A 15,902-nucleotide genomic window follows, 5' to 3' on the forward strand; every position below is an offset into this window, starting at 1 on the left:
GTTTTGTAGAAGGATACCTGGTTTTAGTAATAAAGCTGGTATGGAAATGACTTCAGTGTGAAGTTGCTGCGGATGACAAACAAACTGAATCTGAGCTAGAAGATCTCTGTAACAAGCTTTGTTATTGACTAACCCTTTGTTATTATTGTGATCCCTGTTATGCCTTGCATTTTCTCAGCATCATAAGTAATTTGTTTTCTCCTTGTCTCCGGAGTGAGGGTTGTGACCGCTCACTGAGGGTGGAGCCTCTGTGTCTGGTGCAGGCTGTGCATGCCCCTGCAGGCATTTGTGTGTTTGTTGAAGGAGTAATGCTAACCAGGTGGGTGCTTTTTAGCAGCCCTTCATTGCTATTAGCCAAAGGCCGTAACATCGTTACTCTTCTAGTCATGACTAGAAATCCATAAAGACAACAAATGCCCCAAAGCAGGGACAGCCTCAGCTACTGATCCTGTAGCCACAAGAATAGTTCATGCAGCTGGACATATGGCACATTCATTGTTGTGATACGATTTTGAGGTACAAGTGGGTAACAAAAGTACATTTTATGATTTGCTCAGGCAAGCTTTGGAGGAGGAAGGGGAGTGTTTTCAACCTGCAAAAAGTGGCTAATTATGCTGCCCATTGAATACAGTGAGTGGCAAGAAGATGTATCAATCCATATTGGCATCGGAACTTCCACATCAGTGTCTTGCTGTAACATCACTCTTATTCCTTTGTGTTTTAGGTGAGATGAGTGAGAGCCGAGCAAAGAGAGTTAGAATAAAAGAGGTAGATGGCTGGACCCTGAGGATGCTGATTGATTACGTTTACACTGCAGAAATTCAGGTTACAGAAGAAAATGTACAGGTAAGAGTAAACACTTCACACCATCTAGCTATTTATGCATACAGTTTTTTTAAATAAAAAAGCATACCCACACAGTATACATTTTGCACCAAAATAATAGGATTCATTGTGAAAATTGTATTTCTAAAAAATATTTGGAATGATTACATCTTTTTAGTAATGTTTCTGAGTTCAGTATCTTTTATATTCTTTAAGATCTAAGATACAAATCCTTTAGTTCTCTGAATGATACTTGTTCTTTCATGAAAACACTGTCATATTCTTTTATAACTGTTGATCGATGCTGCCCACAGTTTTTCTTTATTCCTTGGAAGGGTATAGTCTACAAAGAATGTTTTTGACTGCCGATATTCTTTATTTCTGCCTTTTTTTTTTTTTTGATACACGATCTTGCTCTGTCTCTCAGGCTGCAGTGTAGGGGCTTGATCATGGATCATGCAGCCTCGACCTCCTAGACTGAAGCAGTCTTCCTGCCGCAACCTCCCAAGTAGCTGCGACTACAGGCATGTGCCACTGTGCGCAGCCAGTTTTCTTATATTTTTGTAGGGAGGTCTCACTATGTTCCCCAGGCTGATCTCAAACTCTTGGACTCCAAGTGATCCACCCTCTTCAGCCTCCCAAAGTGTTGGGATTAGAGATGTGAACCTCCGTATGCCCAGCCTATTCTTTGTTTCACTATTGGAGCATCCTCTTTAAGTGATTCTGGAGTTTAGCTAAAAGTTGACATTGCATCTTATTTCCTGTAAAGAACAAATGTTTCATGTGTGTTACATAAATGTTTAAATAATACAGATGGATGTGGAGTAAAAGGTGAAAATCCCTCTTTAGAAAACTGCCCTTCTCTTTGAACCTACCCCAGTCCACATCCATTGCTTCACTTCTTCTTCCCTAGAGGGTAGCTTCTGTTATCTACCGTGAATCCCTTCAGACCATTTTCCATGTGTTTATTCACACACACGTACACACAGATTTTTTACGTAAGAAATACTATACTTGTTCTGAAACTTGCTTTTTGAACTGAACAGTGTCTTAGGGGTCTTTACACATTAATGTATATGGGTCTAACTCATGTTAATCAGCTATATATATGTATGATTTTTCACCTTTATATAAACAGTGCAATGAGTGGACAGTTTTACATTTGCATCCCCAAACTTTATAAGCTGGATTCCTCAAAATGGAATTGGTGAATCAAAGAGTACATGCGTATATTAATTTTTTGATAGCGATGCTGAATTGCCATCTGAAAATGTGTGTTTATTTATATTCCTTCTAACAGGGACACTTTGTTTTAAGGACAACAAAAATAACTAGGGCTAAATTCTTAAGAAATAATCTTTAAATTCTACTTACACAAATAGGAAGTTGTTGGCTTAATCCTTATCCCTGCTAGCTAGTTGAAATATGCTACAAAACGAATTTGGAGATTGAAATCTTTGCACTCTTTAAGACATGCTATCGATTGTTCCATGTGAAATATTGGCAGTAGTAAGGTCTCCTGGTGATCTTTCCCAGATGGCCTCATTAGCCTTTGCTTGGAAGTTCCAGTTATGAGGTAAGGCATTTGAAAAACCTTGGTCAATATTGGGGATGTTTCTAAATGTATGCATCAGATGCCAGATGAATTTTTTGTTTTTAACATGGAAGAAAGTGTTTGGTATATGTCATGAGATCACTGTACTAATATGTCATCTCATTCTTGTCTTTTAGGTACATTTAAACTATTTGCTAGATTCTGGGGCATTGTTTTCAACAGGAGTTTATCTTGGTTTCTTTTTGTTCATTCCTTTTATTCACTTTAGCGCATGGGCCTCGTTATGCCCTTGTATTTGACCTTCAACAAATGAATTACTGATTTCTTTGATTCACAGTGGACCACATGGGAGAAAATTGAGAAAAATCATTTAGGCATTAGAGACAAAACTGTGTGAATTCAGCCCTGAATGTTGTTTGTAGTAGTTCTTGTGGTGGGGACATGGGCCTATTAGGAGTTAGGAGAACGCCTCTCATGTTTCTTTTAATAACTGTCATGTTCCAGTCCTGAAATATTAGTCATCACAGCCTTTCAGAAAACTCTTGCCATGCTAATTTGCCTCTTGTATATATTGCTTAGCTTTTAGAATATGCAGGAATACATTCTAAGAGTTACATTTGGCAGGCTTATTAGATGCTTAACATTTGTATAGTTTCATTTTGTTTTTAAGAGGGGGAGGGATATCTCTTCAGCATAGGGCTATCCTGGTTTGTAAAGCTTTCTTTTATTTTCAGTTGAAAAATACTTGTTTTGGAAAAGGCAGATGAGAAATAAATTTGATTAAAAATAGCTACTTTTTCCATAACATGTGTTTTTCAATGAAAAAAATAAGACTATACGATATCAAGATACACCAGACTCCTCTTTCCTGTTTTATGTATTTTTTGTCAATCTGTGTTTTGTTAAATCTTTCTTGTGAAGTGCTGTCCACCTTAAAAAAGCAGTATGGTGAAAAAAGCAGTATGGTGAAAAAAGCAGTATGGTGGAGGTGTCTGGTGTTATTAACGTTAAGCTGAAGTTTTAAGTGGCCCTAACTGAAAGCCGTGCTCTGAATTTATATGCCCTGAAGGTGCTGACAGTGGGAACAGAAGTTTCTGTAATTCAAATGTTTCTTGGTGGTGGTATATTTTTCTCACTAGACCTAGACTCAAATCTTTTACCAGGTGACCGCCCTTATGTAAAGTTTCTGTTTTAGTAATAAAGTACAATATTGGGCTAGAAAGTATCTTTGGGATTGCATGTTTTGATGTAGAATCATTGTGCCGTAAAACGCTGAGGTTCAGCCATCTGTTGGCAGTCAGTTGGCGACAGAACAGGGCTATAACCCTGTTTTCCCAGATTGCTAGTGTAGGGTCTCTTCCATGATACCGTACGGTCTTCTTATTACACTAACTTTAAATGATATAATAGCTATTTGAAATGAAAGTTGTTAACTTGGAGTCAGAATGAGGGAATGAGTAATTTAAAAAATTAACTCCAAAGAAGGGACCACTGTTATTATAGTCCCTTCTGATTTATACAAGCAATAGGGCTTTAATTCTTGGCCATTCCAAGTCTCCTAGCTTTTTGTGTGTTTGTGTATGTTGCTGCTGTTGTTTCTTTGTTTGTTCAGGTTTTTAAACTTTGGCTTTAAGTTTGGACATTTGGTTTTATTTATGGCAAAATTGGAGGATACTTTGAGCTAAATGAATTTACAGTTTTTTTTTAAAGGGAATTAAAAGGAGAACCAATATTTTACCTATGACTACACTTGTAATTCAACTTTTTTGGTGGTGGTTGTTGTTGAGAGAATTAACATTTAACTTGTGTCTAGAGTTTCAAAGCAAACTTTATCAACTGCATAAATCTGGGGAATAGAGAAAATACAGCCAAAGGCTATTGAAAAGTATGCTCTTGGACATTTGGTGGTTATGGACACCTTTGAGAATCTGATGAAAAACTGTCAACCGTTTCCTAAGGAAAGGGCACATTAGCTTATCTACACAAAGTTTTGCATACGTTTTCAATACACTTTCAGAGAATCCGTGTACCTTGCTGCTTGCCCCACCTTCCACTGTTAAGAATACTTGGCTTTATTTTTAAATTTTTTAATCTTTTTATTTTATTGAGACAGAGTCTTGCTCTTTTGCCCAGGCTGTAGTGCAGTGGTGTGATCTTGGCTCATTGCAACCTCCGCTTCCCAGTTTCAAGCAATTCTCCCGCCTCAGTCTTCCGAGTAGCTGGGACTACAGACATGCACCACCACGTCCGGCTAATTTTTATATTTTTAGTAGAGATGGGGTTTCGCCATGTTGGCCAGACTGGTCTTGAACTCCTGACCTCAAGAAGTCTGCCCACCTTGGCCTCCCCAAGTGCTAGGATTATAGGCATGAGCCACCACTCCCGGCCAAGAATACTTGGCTTTATATATAAAAAATATAAATATGTAAGTGCGTGTGTGTCTCTGTGTGTGTGTGTATGTGTGTGTGTATGAAGGATTTTCACATGGGTATATCTCCAGGTATATGCTAAGCATTTTATATGTAGCTCATTTGATGTTTATGCCTCCATGTAAGATAGGTGTTACCCCAATGTGATTGAAGAAATAGGCTTAAGAAGGTTAAATAATTTGCTCAACGTCACACGGCAACTATTCAATCGTCATTAACTAGTATTGCTTACAAAGAGAGTTTGTAAATTCAAAAATGTAAATGTCTTTAAAACTAAAAAATTTTTTTCACGATCCAAAAATTATTCAAGATATATGCTATGTCATTAGATGTATTAATTAACACTTTTGGAGAATCCTATCAGATCTTGAACCTTAAAGCATTTACTTCATTGCTAAATTTGTAGTTTTGTTACATGAGTTTGACTTCTCAGCCTTTGGGTATTTGTTTTGGCTTCCTAAAAGTAGGTAAGAGTTTTTCACTTGATGTAAGTGTTAAAAACAAAGGTAATGATGTTAATAAACAGTGCCCATGAAAGTAAATGCTCTCATTCCTAAATTAATATTATGAGTACTCATCTACGGATTCTTTCTATATTAGAACTTTTATCATCTAGAAGAATTTAAGAAACATCTGATAATTTTGAATGGATGGGTTTTAAAAAGTTCATGAAACATATGTTAGACGAATTGGAATTATTTGAGACAGAAACATCTCTTTAGAAATGAAACAGAATTTAAATGAGAGTTTTTCAAGGGACATCTAAAATCTATTGTTGGTAATAACAGACTAATTGTTTAACACAATCTCAGTATAGTAGAAATTCAGCATAGTGTGTCCATTTTATTGGAGGTGTGGGGCAGGTGGTTGTTGTTTTGCTTCAAACCAGACCTGCTGGGAGTATGCTATATAGATAGTGTTTTACTCTGCGTGTTCCCAAAAGGAGGACATCACATGGAGGGGCTTACATGGTACCAGGCCTGTTGACATAGTTGAGAAAGCTTTAAATTGGCTTCATCAATAAAAAGTCTGCCAAAGTAGAGAAATCACCAAAACAGTACATGTGTACCCTAAATATTTTAACCTCAAACATGTAGATTTACAATTGTATGCCAGTCTTTGTTTGTAAAACTAAGTATGGTCAGCTGTTTCGAGAGCCGCAGGTCCTTTTTTGCACAAACCACACCATAATCACGCACCAACTATAATTTCCAGGCCTTTTTTTTTTTTTTTTTTTTTTTAAGTGCAGCAAGAACTGAGACACTTGAAATCTCAATGCAAAATCTTCTTTGAATTATACAATTTCTCTTTCATTCCTCCCATGCCTAATTGGATTGAAAACATTTATTTTTTTTCCAGTAACACATTGATCAAGCCACTCCAAAGCAGCCAACTTAGTTTTCATAGAAAGAGCTCTTTTTACATTCACATTTCATTGAATTCATTTACTTAAATTGTGTAATTTCAATAAGTGCAAGTGTCATAAACAGATGTGGGAGCAAATCCAACATGTACGAGTTGGTAAAATGCATCCCAGCTGCAGGAGCAGATGTGTGCAAGCACAGTAGAGTGTACTTACCGAGGTCATGGAGAGAGTTGTTTCATCAGGTGAGTAGGTAAAGTGGATTTTGGTGAAGAGTGCTTTTGCTTTGTGTATTTCTATATTGTGTGGGTAAACATTGAAATGAAATTCCCATTAGGTGGAGATTTGTTATAAAAATCTGTCTTAAAAATAAGACACTCTATGAGTTAAACAGTCATCGATGGAATATCTGATAAGTACTCGGTCCGGTCCTGGTGCTCCAAAAAAAAAAAAAAAAAAAAAGGGAACAAAGCACAATGAATACAGTATATACTTAGACTGGGTTTGGATCTTGGCTTTGCTGTTTAAATGCCATGTGACCTTGCCTAAGTTGCTTAACCTCTGATTGGCATTGGAGCTTGAGCCAGAGATGAATAGGGCTAGGCATAGGAGCACTGACCTGATGGAGCAAGCACTCAACAAGTATTTTTTGTGTGTTTGTGTTTATTTTATTTTATTTTTTTGACATTTTCAAAAAAGTAATTTTTAAACTGAAGGTATGCTGGGCATAGTGGCTCACGCCTGTGATCCCAGCACTTTTGGAGGGATGCCAAGGGAGGCGGATCACCAGAGCTCAGGAGTTCAAGGCCAGCCTGCCCAACATGGTGAAACCTCATCTCTACTAAAATTACAAAAGTTAGCCAGGCATGGTGGTGCACACTTGTGGTCCCAGCTACTCGTGAGGCTGAGGCAGGAGAATCGCTTGAATCCGGGAGGCGGAGGTTGCAGTAAACCAAGATCGTACCACTATACTCCAGCCTGGGCAGCAGAGTGAGATTCCATCTCAAAATAACAACAACAACAAAAAACTGAGGGTAGCATGCAGTCCAAACTGAAATGTTTAGAGTTGAGTTACAAATTCAGGTCTGAATGAGATGCTTCAGAGAGCCTGGCAGCAGGAGTTTTGTGGTGTTGGTAGTGGTGGTGGCATCTACTGTTAGGCTGATGGCAGTGCCTTTATCCAGGAAGAGCTGCCCTGGGTGAACATTCAAGCCTACAGCTCTTATATTTCTGGCTTGTCAAGAGACTTGATAAGGGCTGGGCAATTGTAATGACCACAACCAAGTAAGTTTGAGATTGTGGAAGGTCTGCATGCCCATAGGAAACTGGGCAGCAAACCCAGGATCTGGGGCTTGTTATGTGGGGCATTAGGAGTCACGCTGTGGCTTGGCAAGCATTAGGGTACTTAGGGGAGCATATCACATTTAGGGCAGCAAGATTAACGCCAGACTGTAGACACTGATTAGGTGCCCAATAAGCTTTGTGGTATTGGTCAGGATTAGTTTAGGACCGAATTGAACTGCACTTGAAGATCTAAGATTTTTAAGACCTGTAGCTGGATCAGGCCAGATCAGGTATGAAGAACCACTTTACTGCTTTTTATACATGGCTTGCCCTTTACCTTCCCTGTATCTAAGCTGTTGAGCTTACCTCTTTATTTTCACTGCCAGTATTGATCCTGATGAATTCCATCTTTCAATCAACAGTTTATTAAATATTTATGGGGTATCTATTCTATGCCAGACACCATTCCAACCATTGGTGTTACAATGCCAAGCAGGATAGATAAGGTCCCTGTCTTGAAAGGCTTTACATTGTAGAGGCGGGGTAGGGACGAGACAAATAATATACCCATAGATAGAGAAACAGGTGAATTTTACATTATTCCCTGGGGAGGAGTCATTTGAGCAGAGACTTGCATGAAGAGAAGGGAGTGATGTAAAAGTAAAGACAGAGAACATTCCAAGCAGAAAGAGCAAAGGACCTGAGATGTGAATAAGTTTGGCACGTTTTATGGACCAGAAAGAAAAGGACGATTATTGTTTGAGCAGACTAAATGATGAGAGAGTGGAGAAAGATGAGATTAGGTTAGAAAGGTAGATAGGGCCAGACAAAGTGGGTTTGTAGCCTATGATAAGGAGGTTTGATTTTGTTCCAGTTGTAGTTTGGGCAGGGAATTTATGCTTTAGACAGATTATTCCCCTTTCCCATCTGCTAGGTGGAGGATGGACTGTGGGGGCAGTAGAAGAAGTTGGAGGCCCTTTAGATACCTGTTGGGGTAGGCTAAGTGAGAGACTAGTGGCTTGGGCCTGGGTTGTTGGCGTGAGATGGTGAACAATAGATTTGGGAGATATTTGGAGGTAGGGCCAATGGAATTTACTAATGGATTTGCATGACAGGAGGAGGAAGGAGAATGATCAAGAATGGCTCCTGCATTTTTGGCATGAGCAACTGGGTGGATTATAGTGCTATTGTCCGAGATGGTGAAGACATGGGATGGGGACATATATTTGGGGTGGTGGGAATTAATGGTTCTATTTTGGTTGTGTTAACTTTTACCAGTTGGACTTTCCAGTGGAGATGCTGAATAGGTTGGTTCTATGGTGAGAAGGGGTCAGGTTAGGGAGGTAGATTTGGCATATTGGTGGCATATTGAAGTGAACGAGGTCACTTTAAGAGGTAGTGTAGACAGAGAAAGCAAGCCAAAGACATAATCTGGGGCATTCCAGATGTTAAATGAGCAGGTGAGGGAGATGGAGTACTGGTGTCGTAGGAGGAAAAGCAGGTGTGTGTGGTGTCACAGAATGCAAGTTCTAGAGAAGAAAGTGCTTCACGGAGACAGTGTTTGGCTCTGTCTGATATTCCTGATAGGTCAAGAAAGTGAATTGAGCCATATCAGTGTAGATGTCATTGCATTCGTTTGCCTGAGACAGTCCTATTTTATGCCTGTTAATCTGGTGTCTTGTCTGATTAGTGTTTATTTTACTCAGAAATGTTCCGGTGTGGATGATAAATTATATGGTCACACTGGTCATTAGTGACCTTGGGAAAAGCTATTTAGAGGTGACGGTGAGAATGAAAACTGGTTTGGAGTGGACTAAGAATAAGCGGACTCAGAGAGTACCGACAGTTCTTTCAGTGCCTTTTGCTGTGAAAGGGGAGAGAATGTGCCGGCTGAAGGGGATGATGAGTTTAAGGGTGTTTTTGTTTGTTTGTTTGTTTGTTTCGTTTTGTTTTTTGATGGGTAATATTTTAAAGCATGTTTTTATGTTAATTAGAATAACTTAGTAGAAAAGTGAAAGTTGATATGATAAAGGGGAGAAAGAAAGAAAGGGTATAATTGCAAAAGTGAGAGAGGTTGGCATCCAAAACAAAATGAAGGGGTTTACCTTAGATGGGAGCAGGAAAACTCTGTCTGTTAACCAGAGAGAAGGCAGACTGTGTTGTCAGATACAAGTTAGTGGCATGGATGGTGGAAAGGTAGGTATTTTATCAGCTTGCATGTAATTATGAAGACTGTGGCAAGTAATCAGCCAAAAGGAAGATGAGGAAAAGGGATGCTGGAGATTTGAACTAAAGATTGATAAATCATTGTCTTGCAAAGGATGAAGGTGAATTTACTAGTGAAGTGTAGTCAAATTGTCAGGCCATATTGGGAGCTCATTTGAGATTTGCAGTCATAAATATCAGGTAGAATGGTTGTGTGATTTTCTTCAGCCATGTTAGACTACTTATACTTAGGTATAGAGACGACGAATGTGTTAGCTATTGCCACAAAAGTGCCACAGAACAAAGTATGCCAAAGCTCAGTGGTTAATAAAAAAATCATTTATTCTTATGGATTTGCAGATCGGTTGAGGGTCAACTAATCTAGGCTGAGGTTGGCTGGGTGATTGGCTCTACACCATATTTTAAAAATTTTTCTGGAATAAGAAGTCTAGAACAAGACGGCATGAGTGGGGTAGTTGAGAAAGAATGGAGGAGGAAGTGGTAGTTGGAACTCAGGACACTGAGATGTTCTATTTGGATGTTTATGCCATCAAAAATTGTCAGAAATTGTGGTGGAGAGATTGGTGATTTAGGTTTTAAAAAGTTCTCTCACTCTTGTGTGTTTGAGTTAGCGTGATGACAACACTCTGGGGTGATTGTAGTACCGTACTAAATCTTTGATTTAGAACCACCTGTTCCATCTTAGTATATTAGACGAAGTTGGCCAAGTAAAAAAAGTCATCTGTAAATGAGTAGGAGTGACTGAGGTGTCATTAGATAGTCCCAATGAGGAAGGTGAGCAGATGTGTGCTTCCAAGGAGTGGGGGTTTTTGGAGAAAGGAGAAAGGAAGTAGCAGTGGGGAGCTGCATCTCTAGGCCTTGGAGCAGCATTTTTGTTTTTCAGGCGTGGATGCTGATCAACTAGTTGGTCAAGAAATAAACTTAGTAGGTTGTTATTAGCATTTAAGAGAAAAATTGGAGACAGGAGTAGGAAATGCTATTCAAGCCTAAAGTCTGTTTCAGTCTAAAGACTGCTTAGTCTTTAGACTACAGAAGGAAATAGCAGATCCTAGCAAGTCTGTATGTTTTGTGAAACTTTGAGTTCTAGGTTGTGAGATTAAAAAGTCTTACTATGCAGTGTGGTCAAAAGAATTGGAAAATTCAGCTGTAAGTTACTTGGAGTGTGAGAGAGAAAAGTTTCATAAATAGTAGAGATGTGACTGAATATATGTTATTGATTATGCATAAATACGGTGATTTTTATGTTATTTGTGTATATATTTTATTTTTTAGACTGTATTCTTTAGCTTGCATTTCTAGCATGGAAAAAAATACCTGATGGATGACTAATAGATGTTGACTGCCTGGATGTCGGGAAGACATAGGTACTCAGTGGTAATCCAGAAAGTACGCTTTGTTTTCTACACTGGCTCATGGTGCAGGTCCTGGAACAGGGCACAGAGATTCAGATGGACCTGCTTGAGATAGTGAGCGATGAAGGTGACATCACAGTGGGGGTTAGACATCGCTTGTCCAGTCTTTTTCTTGGCTTTGCAGATCTAGAAACTATTTTGTTAGCTCCTTCAGAATTGATCAGACTTTTGGGAAATAGCTCAGACTAGCCAAAATCAGAACACTAATACATGAATCATAATGATCTTAAACTAATTTTCAGTGGGGTAACAGGTGTTTCTAGGGACTATGTTTACATTATCCAGTGTACATCATTCTCAGGATCTAGATCTAAGTGATAGAATTAGTAATCAGAGCATCATTTGGTTAGCAGGGAATCACAAGGAAAGGGAATTTACTTCAAAGGGATAATAGAAAGTCCTATTAAACTGGCATCCCACTGCAAAACATACCTTTCTAGTGATTTGAGTATTGATTACATACTGTGAAATCCAGTATCTGCTTACCTTTCATGGTACTGGGAAAACTCTGACGAATAGTTGACCTTTGGATAACCCATTTCTGAATTTTTTGTAATCTGATAGTTGTGTTTTTCTGTCCCCAAGCACTTGAGGATGTGCCAAACTCCACCAGACAACAGTGGTTCATTGACGCAGAGATTCTCAACTAGAGGACAGGTGGCCCTGGCATTTTTAATTCTTATTTATCCCCTTACGGAGATTTAATAATGTGGACCATTTTAAACCTCATGTTAAAAAATAGTTTCTTCTGGCCGGGTGCAGTGGCTCATGCCTGTAATCTCAGCACTTTGGGAGGCTGAGGTGGGTGGATCACAAGGTGAGGAGATCGAGACCATCCTGGGTAACACGGTGAAACCCCATCTCTATTAAAAATACAAAAAATTAGCCAGGTGTGGTGGCGGGCGCCTGTAGTTCCAGCTACTAGGGAGGTTGAGGCAGGAGAATGGTGTGAATCCAGGAGGCGGAGCTTGCAGTAAGCCGAGATCGCCCCACTGCACTCTAGCCTGGGCGACAGAGCGAGACTCCATCTCAAAAAAAAAAAAAGAAAAGTTTCTTCTGACAGAGACTATCACTATATATTTGATTATGTTTTGAGCTTAGTTACAGTCACGTTCCAGATCTGCTCCTCCAACACTGCCCTCCACCCATTTTGAGTGGATGACCATGCTTCGTTTGCAGCTACACATTTAGAAGTTGCCAAGTAGCAAGGAGTTCTGTGGAAAGTTCATCTTCAAGGTGAACAGAAACATCTACTGAGCAGTTTTTTAAAATGTTGTTAATGACTCCTCAAGATAAACTCATTTGAATTACATGTATAATGCTGCATATTTACATTAATGTGGAACAACTCAGAAAATAATAAGGAGCTCTTAGGTTGGCTTTCTGCTAGTAAACTTCATGGCCCAGTAGACTTTGGCTAATTATCGTATTAAAATTCAGAGCTCAAATCTTAAATTTATTACTGACTTCAAGAAGGGCCTTGAGTTAAGATATTAACCTTTCTGTTTCTCATCTATTAAATGAGGCCAACAGTGCTTTGCCACTGCATTGAAATGATGTAAAAATATACCAGTTAAAGCTTGCAAAAATATCTAAATGCTCTATAAATGTTGAACAGAAATAAGAGATGGGCAGGAATAAAAAGACTTAGGACCAAGAAAAAGAATAACTCATTAAAATTATTTGGGATCACTGGGTAGAAAATAGCTCATATGATTTTTTCTTCCCTCTTTATATTCTGAATCAGGACATATAAAAAATGTCCCTAATTTGCTATGGCGTTCTCTCTGTCTTGTGCATTTAAGTTGGTGTGGAGACCACCCTTGGGTGATTGTAGTACCATGCTAAATCTTTGATTTAGAATCACCCATTCTATTGGTTTGACATGCAGTGGCTGGAGAAAAAGTTATGTATCTCCCAGCAGTGTCTATGGAGGGCTTATTGCTTTTCCATTTCTGTTTTCTTTCTTTTATGAGATAGAAGTACTTTGTGAGTAAAAGGGTTTGGCAGATGATGTGCTTGGTAAACACAGGTTAAAACTTTAAAAAATATATATATATATAAATTCCTGAATCAAACCTTCAGGATTAGTGGTTGTTTATGATATAACCACGGGAACTTATATCATTGTAATGAATTTATCTGACATTCTAGCACCCAGAAATCAGTTACCTTGATATTTTATCACTTTACCTGATTAGTACTAATTTATTATTTTCCAAATGCATAAAAATTTGAATTTATCATTTGAGTTTTGCTGTTAATTGTATTTTATTGTATTTTAAGTCTGAATTTAGAAATCCTCATAGTTTTAATCAAAATATTAGACCAACTAGAACATCCGGTCTCCATTCTAGTTAAATTATTTTTATTCAATATAAGAATATAGAATAAAAAAAGTCTTATTTAAAATTTAATATGGAAAGGCCATTGAGGTCAGCTAGTTTGAGAAAACCTAGAAACCTTAGTATAAGAGCATCTAATAAAACTAGATGGATGTGAAACCCAAAGTGGTTTTTAAAAAATTTATTGTTCGGAGCAAGGCTAGGTACTCTAGAAGCAGTAGTAATTGAGTTACTTGTGGCTTTGTATTATTAAAATATATGGTCCTTGAAGTTGTCTCCACAGCTGAATCATTTCGAGATTCATGTTTTAAGTAGTTTCATGTGGTACATAAAAGGCATTTATCTTGATGAACAAAAAATGACTCCATCCTGATTATGATTTAGCATATTATAACAGCGTCTTTGTAATTTGAACTAGAACAAGAAAAATAGAAACAATTCAAAGTCCTTATTAGAAATAAATCCAGTTCACAGTGGATTTTTTTTTTCTTGATTTGTGATGTTTGCCTCATGTTGTTTAGGTATGGAGCCTGTGTATAGGATAGCACATTTGTTTCAGGCTGGTTGCCAGTGTTCAGGGTTCGCCTCTCCAGTCCAGTCCAGGTGGTCACAGTCTACAGTTGTTAAATTATGTATTCTGGCATGTTTGGTTTGACACCAGCCAAAGGTTTTATAAACCCTAGCATTATTGACATACAGTCTTAAAAAATATTATTACCTCTTGGACCTTAACGTCTTAATCTCATGGTTAGGTTAGTAAAATTAATGTGCTTCTGATAATCTGGTTTAAGTGTATTGTGCCTTTTCTTAGGCTATATAATTTATGAAAACTTTATTTCTAGCTTTGTACAGTGACAGTATCATAGCTAATGAGGTTTATCTGAGGCATGATTATTGCTAATTGAAAACTTTATTTCTTGGGAAAATAGAATATAGCTATATCACTGACACAGATGCACAAGCTACTGTTTTAAAATAAGTTTATCAATGCTAGTTTAGAAATTTGGTCACGTAAATGCATTTTTGCGGGATTGCGTCTTATTTTGGATTCTATCAGGTAGGATTATTATTTTCTATTTGAAAACTTATTTCATGGCTTATAAATGCTGTCCGTTGACCTCTGGTTAATCTATTATGGATTTAAAGTACAGTTGTCCCTCAGTATCCGTGGGAGGTTGGTTCCATGACTTTCCTTAGGTACCAAAATCTAAGCATGCTCTAGTCCCTGACATAAAGTGGCATAGTATTAATATTTGCATATAACCCATGCACATCCTCCTGTATACTTTTTTATTTTTTATTTTTTTGAGACGGAGTCTCGCTCTGTCGCCCAGGCTGGAATGCAGTGGTGCGATCTCGGCTCACGGCAACCTGCGCCTCCTGGGTTCAGGCAATTCTCTTGCCCCAGCCTCCTGAGTAGTTGGGATTACAGGCACCCAACACCGTGCCTGACTACTTTTTGTATTTTTGGTAGAGATGGGGTTTCACTATGTTGGCCAGGCTGGTCTCAAACTCCTGACCTCAGGTGATCCACCCGCCTCGGCCTCCCAAAGTGCTGGGATTACAGATGTGAGGCACTATGTTCGGCCCCTCCTGTATACTTTAAATCATCTCTAGTTTATGTACAATACCTAATACAGTATAAATGCTGTGTAAGTAATCATTAATGTGGTATGGTTTAGGGCATAATGACAGGAAAAAAGTTTGTACATAATCAGTACAGATGCACTATTTTTCCTGAATATTTTTGATCTGAGGTTGGTTGAATCCCATGGAGGGTTGACTGTACTTGATTGTTTTTCCCCTAGTGGGATATAATTTACATACCATAGATCTTTACTGTACAGTTTGCTAAGTTATAACAAATGTACAGATCTATTAATCCACACCCAAATCAAGGTATCGAGCATTTATAACCTCAGGTCTCTTCCCAATAAATCTCCCACTGCCTTTCCAGGCAGCCACTGATGTGATTTCTATTATAATAGGTTAGTTTTACCTGTTCTTGAACTTCATATAAATAGAATCATACAGAATGTATTTATTTTAAGGCTGATTTCTTCCTCATAACATATTTGTGAGAGTCATCTATGCTGTTGTGTATTTCAGTAGTAATCCCTGTTTATTGATGAGTATGGCATTGTAAGGGTTTACTACAGTTTAGCATGTTAATGGATATGTGTCTCCTCTGACTAGAGACAGGATGGGATCCAGATCCAGTGCTGCCAGCTGTAGGAGTGAAGGATGCAAGGGCAGGAGCCAAGCCGTCATTAAAAAGACCAGTAGAACACTTTCTTTACTATGTCCACTATGTGTTAAAAATACTTGGTGTGGAAGTGTTCAGTAGTTCGTTCTGTTCGTGTCAACATTGTTTTATTTTCTAAGTTTCCTGAGATCAGAGGAGCTTGTTGTCCATTAAATTTTTCTAATATGATGATAGGTTAAAGCTGTGTGCCAAGTCCA

At 38.3% G+C, this 15,902-nt stretch overlaps 1 protein-coding gene and 1 pseudogene across 3 annotated transcripts in view; both read left to right on the top strand.

The window, feature by feature from the left end:
- Positions 1-15,902, top strand: part of KLHL2 (kelch like family member 2) — a 122,087-nt gene that overhangs the window by 30,701 nt on the left and 75,484 nt on the right. For all 3 annotated transcript variants that reach the window (XM_008000201.3, XM_008000202.3, XM_073017708.1), the window contains one exon: positions 725-846. In XM_008000201.3, the coding sequence (XP_007998392.1) occupies positions 725-846 (122 nt within the window). The remainder of the gene's footprint in view (positions 1-724; positions 847-15,902) is intronic.
- On the top strand, positions 14,280-14,358 carry LOC119623912 (U4 spliceosomal RNA; annotated as a pseudogene).

The sequence above is a fragment of the Chlorocebus sabaeus genome, chromosome 7 (assembly GCF_047675955.1).
Source record: "Chlorocebus sabaeus isolate Y175 chromosome 7, mChlSab1.0.hap1, whole genome shotgun sequence".
Lineage (NCBI taxonomy): Eukaryota > Metazoa > Chordata > Mammalia > Primates > Cercopithecidae > Chlorocebus > Chlorocebus sabaeus.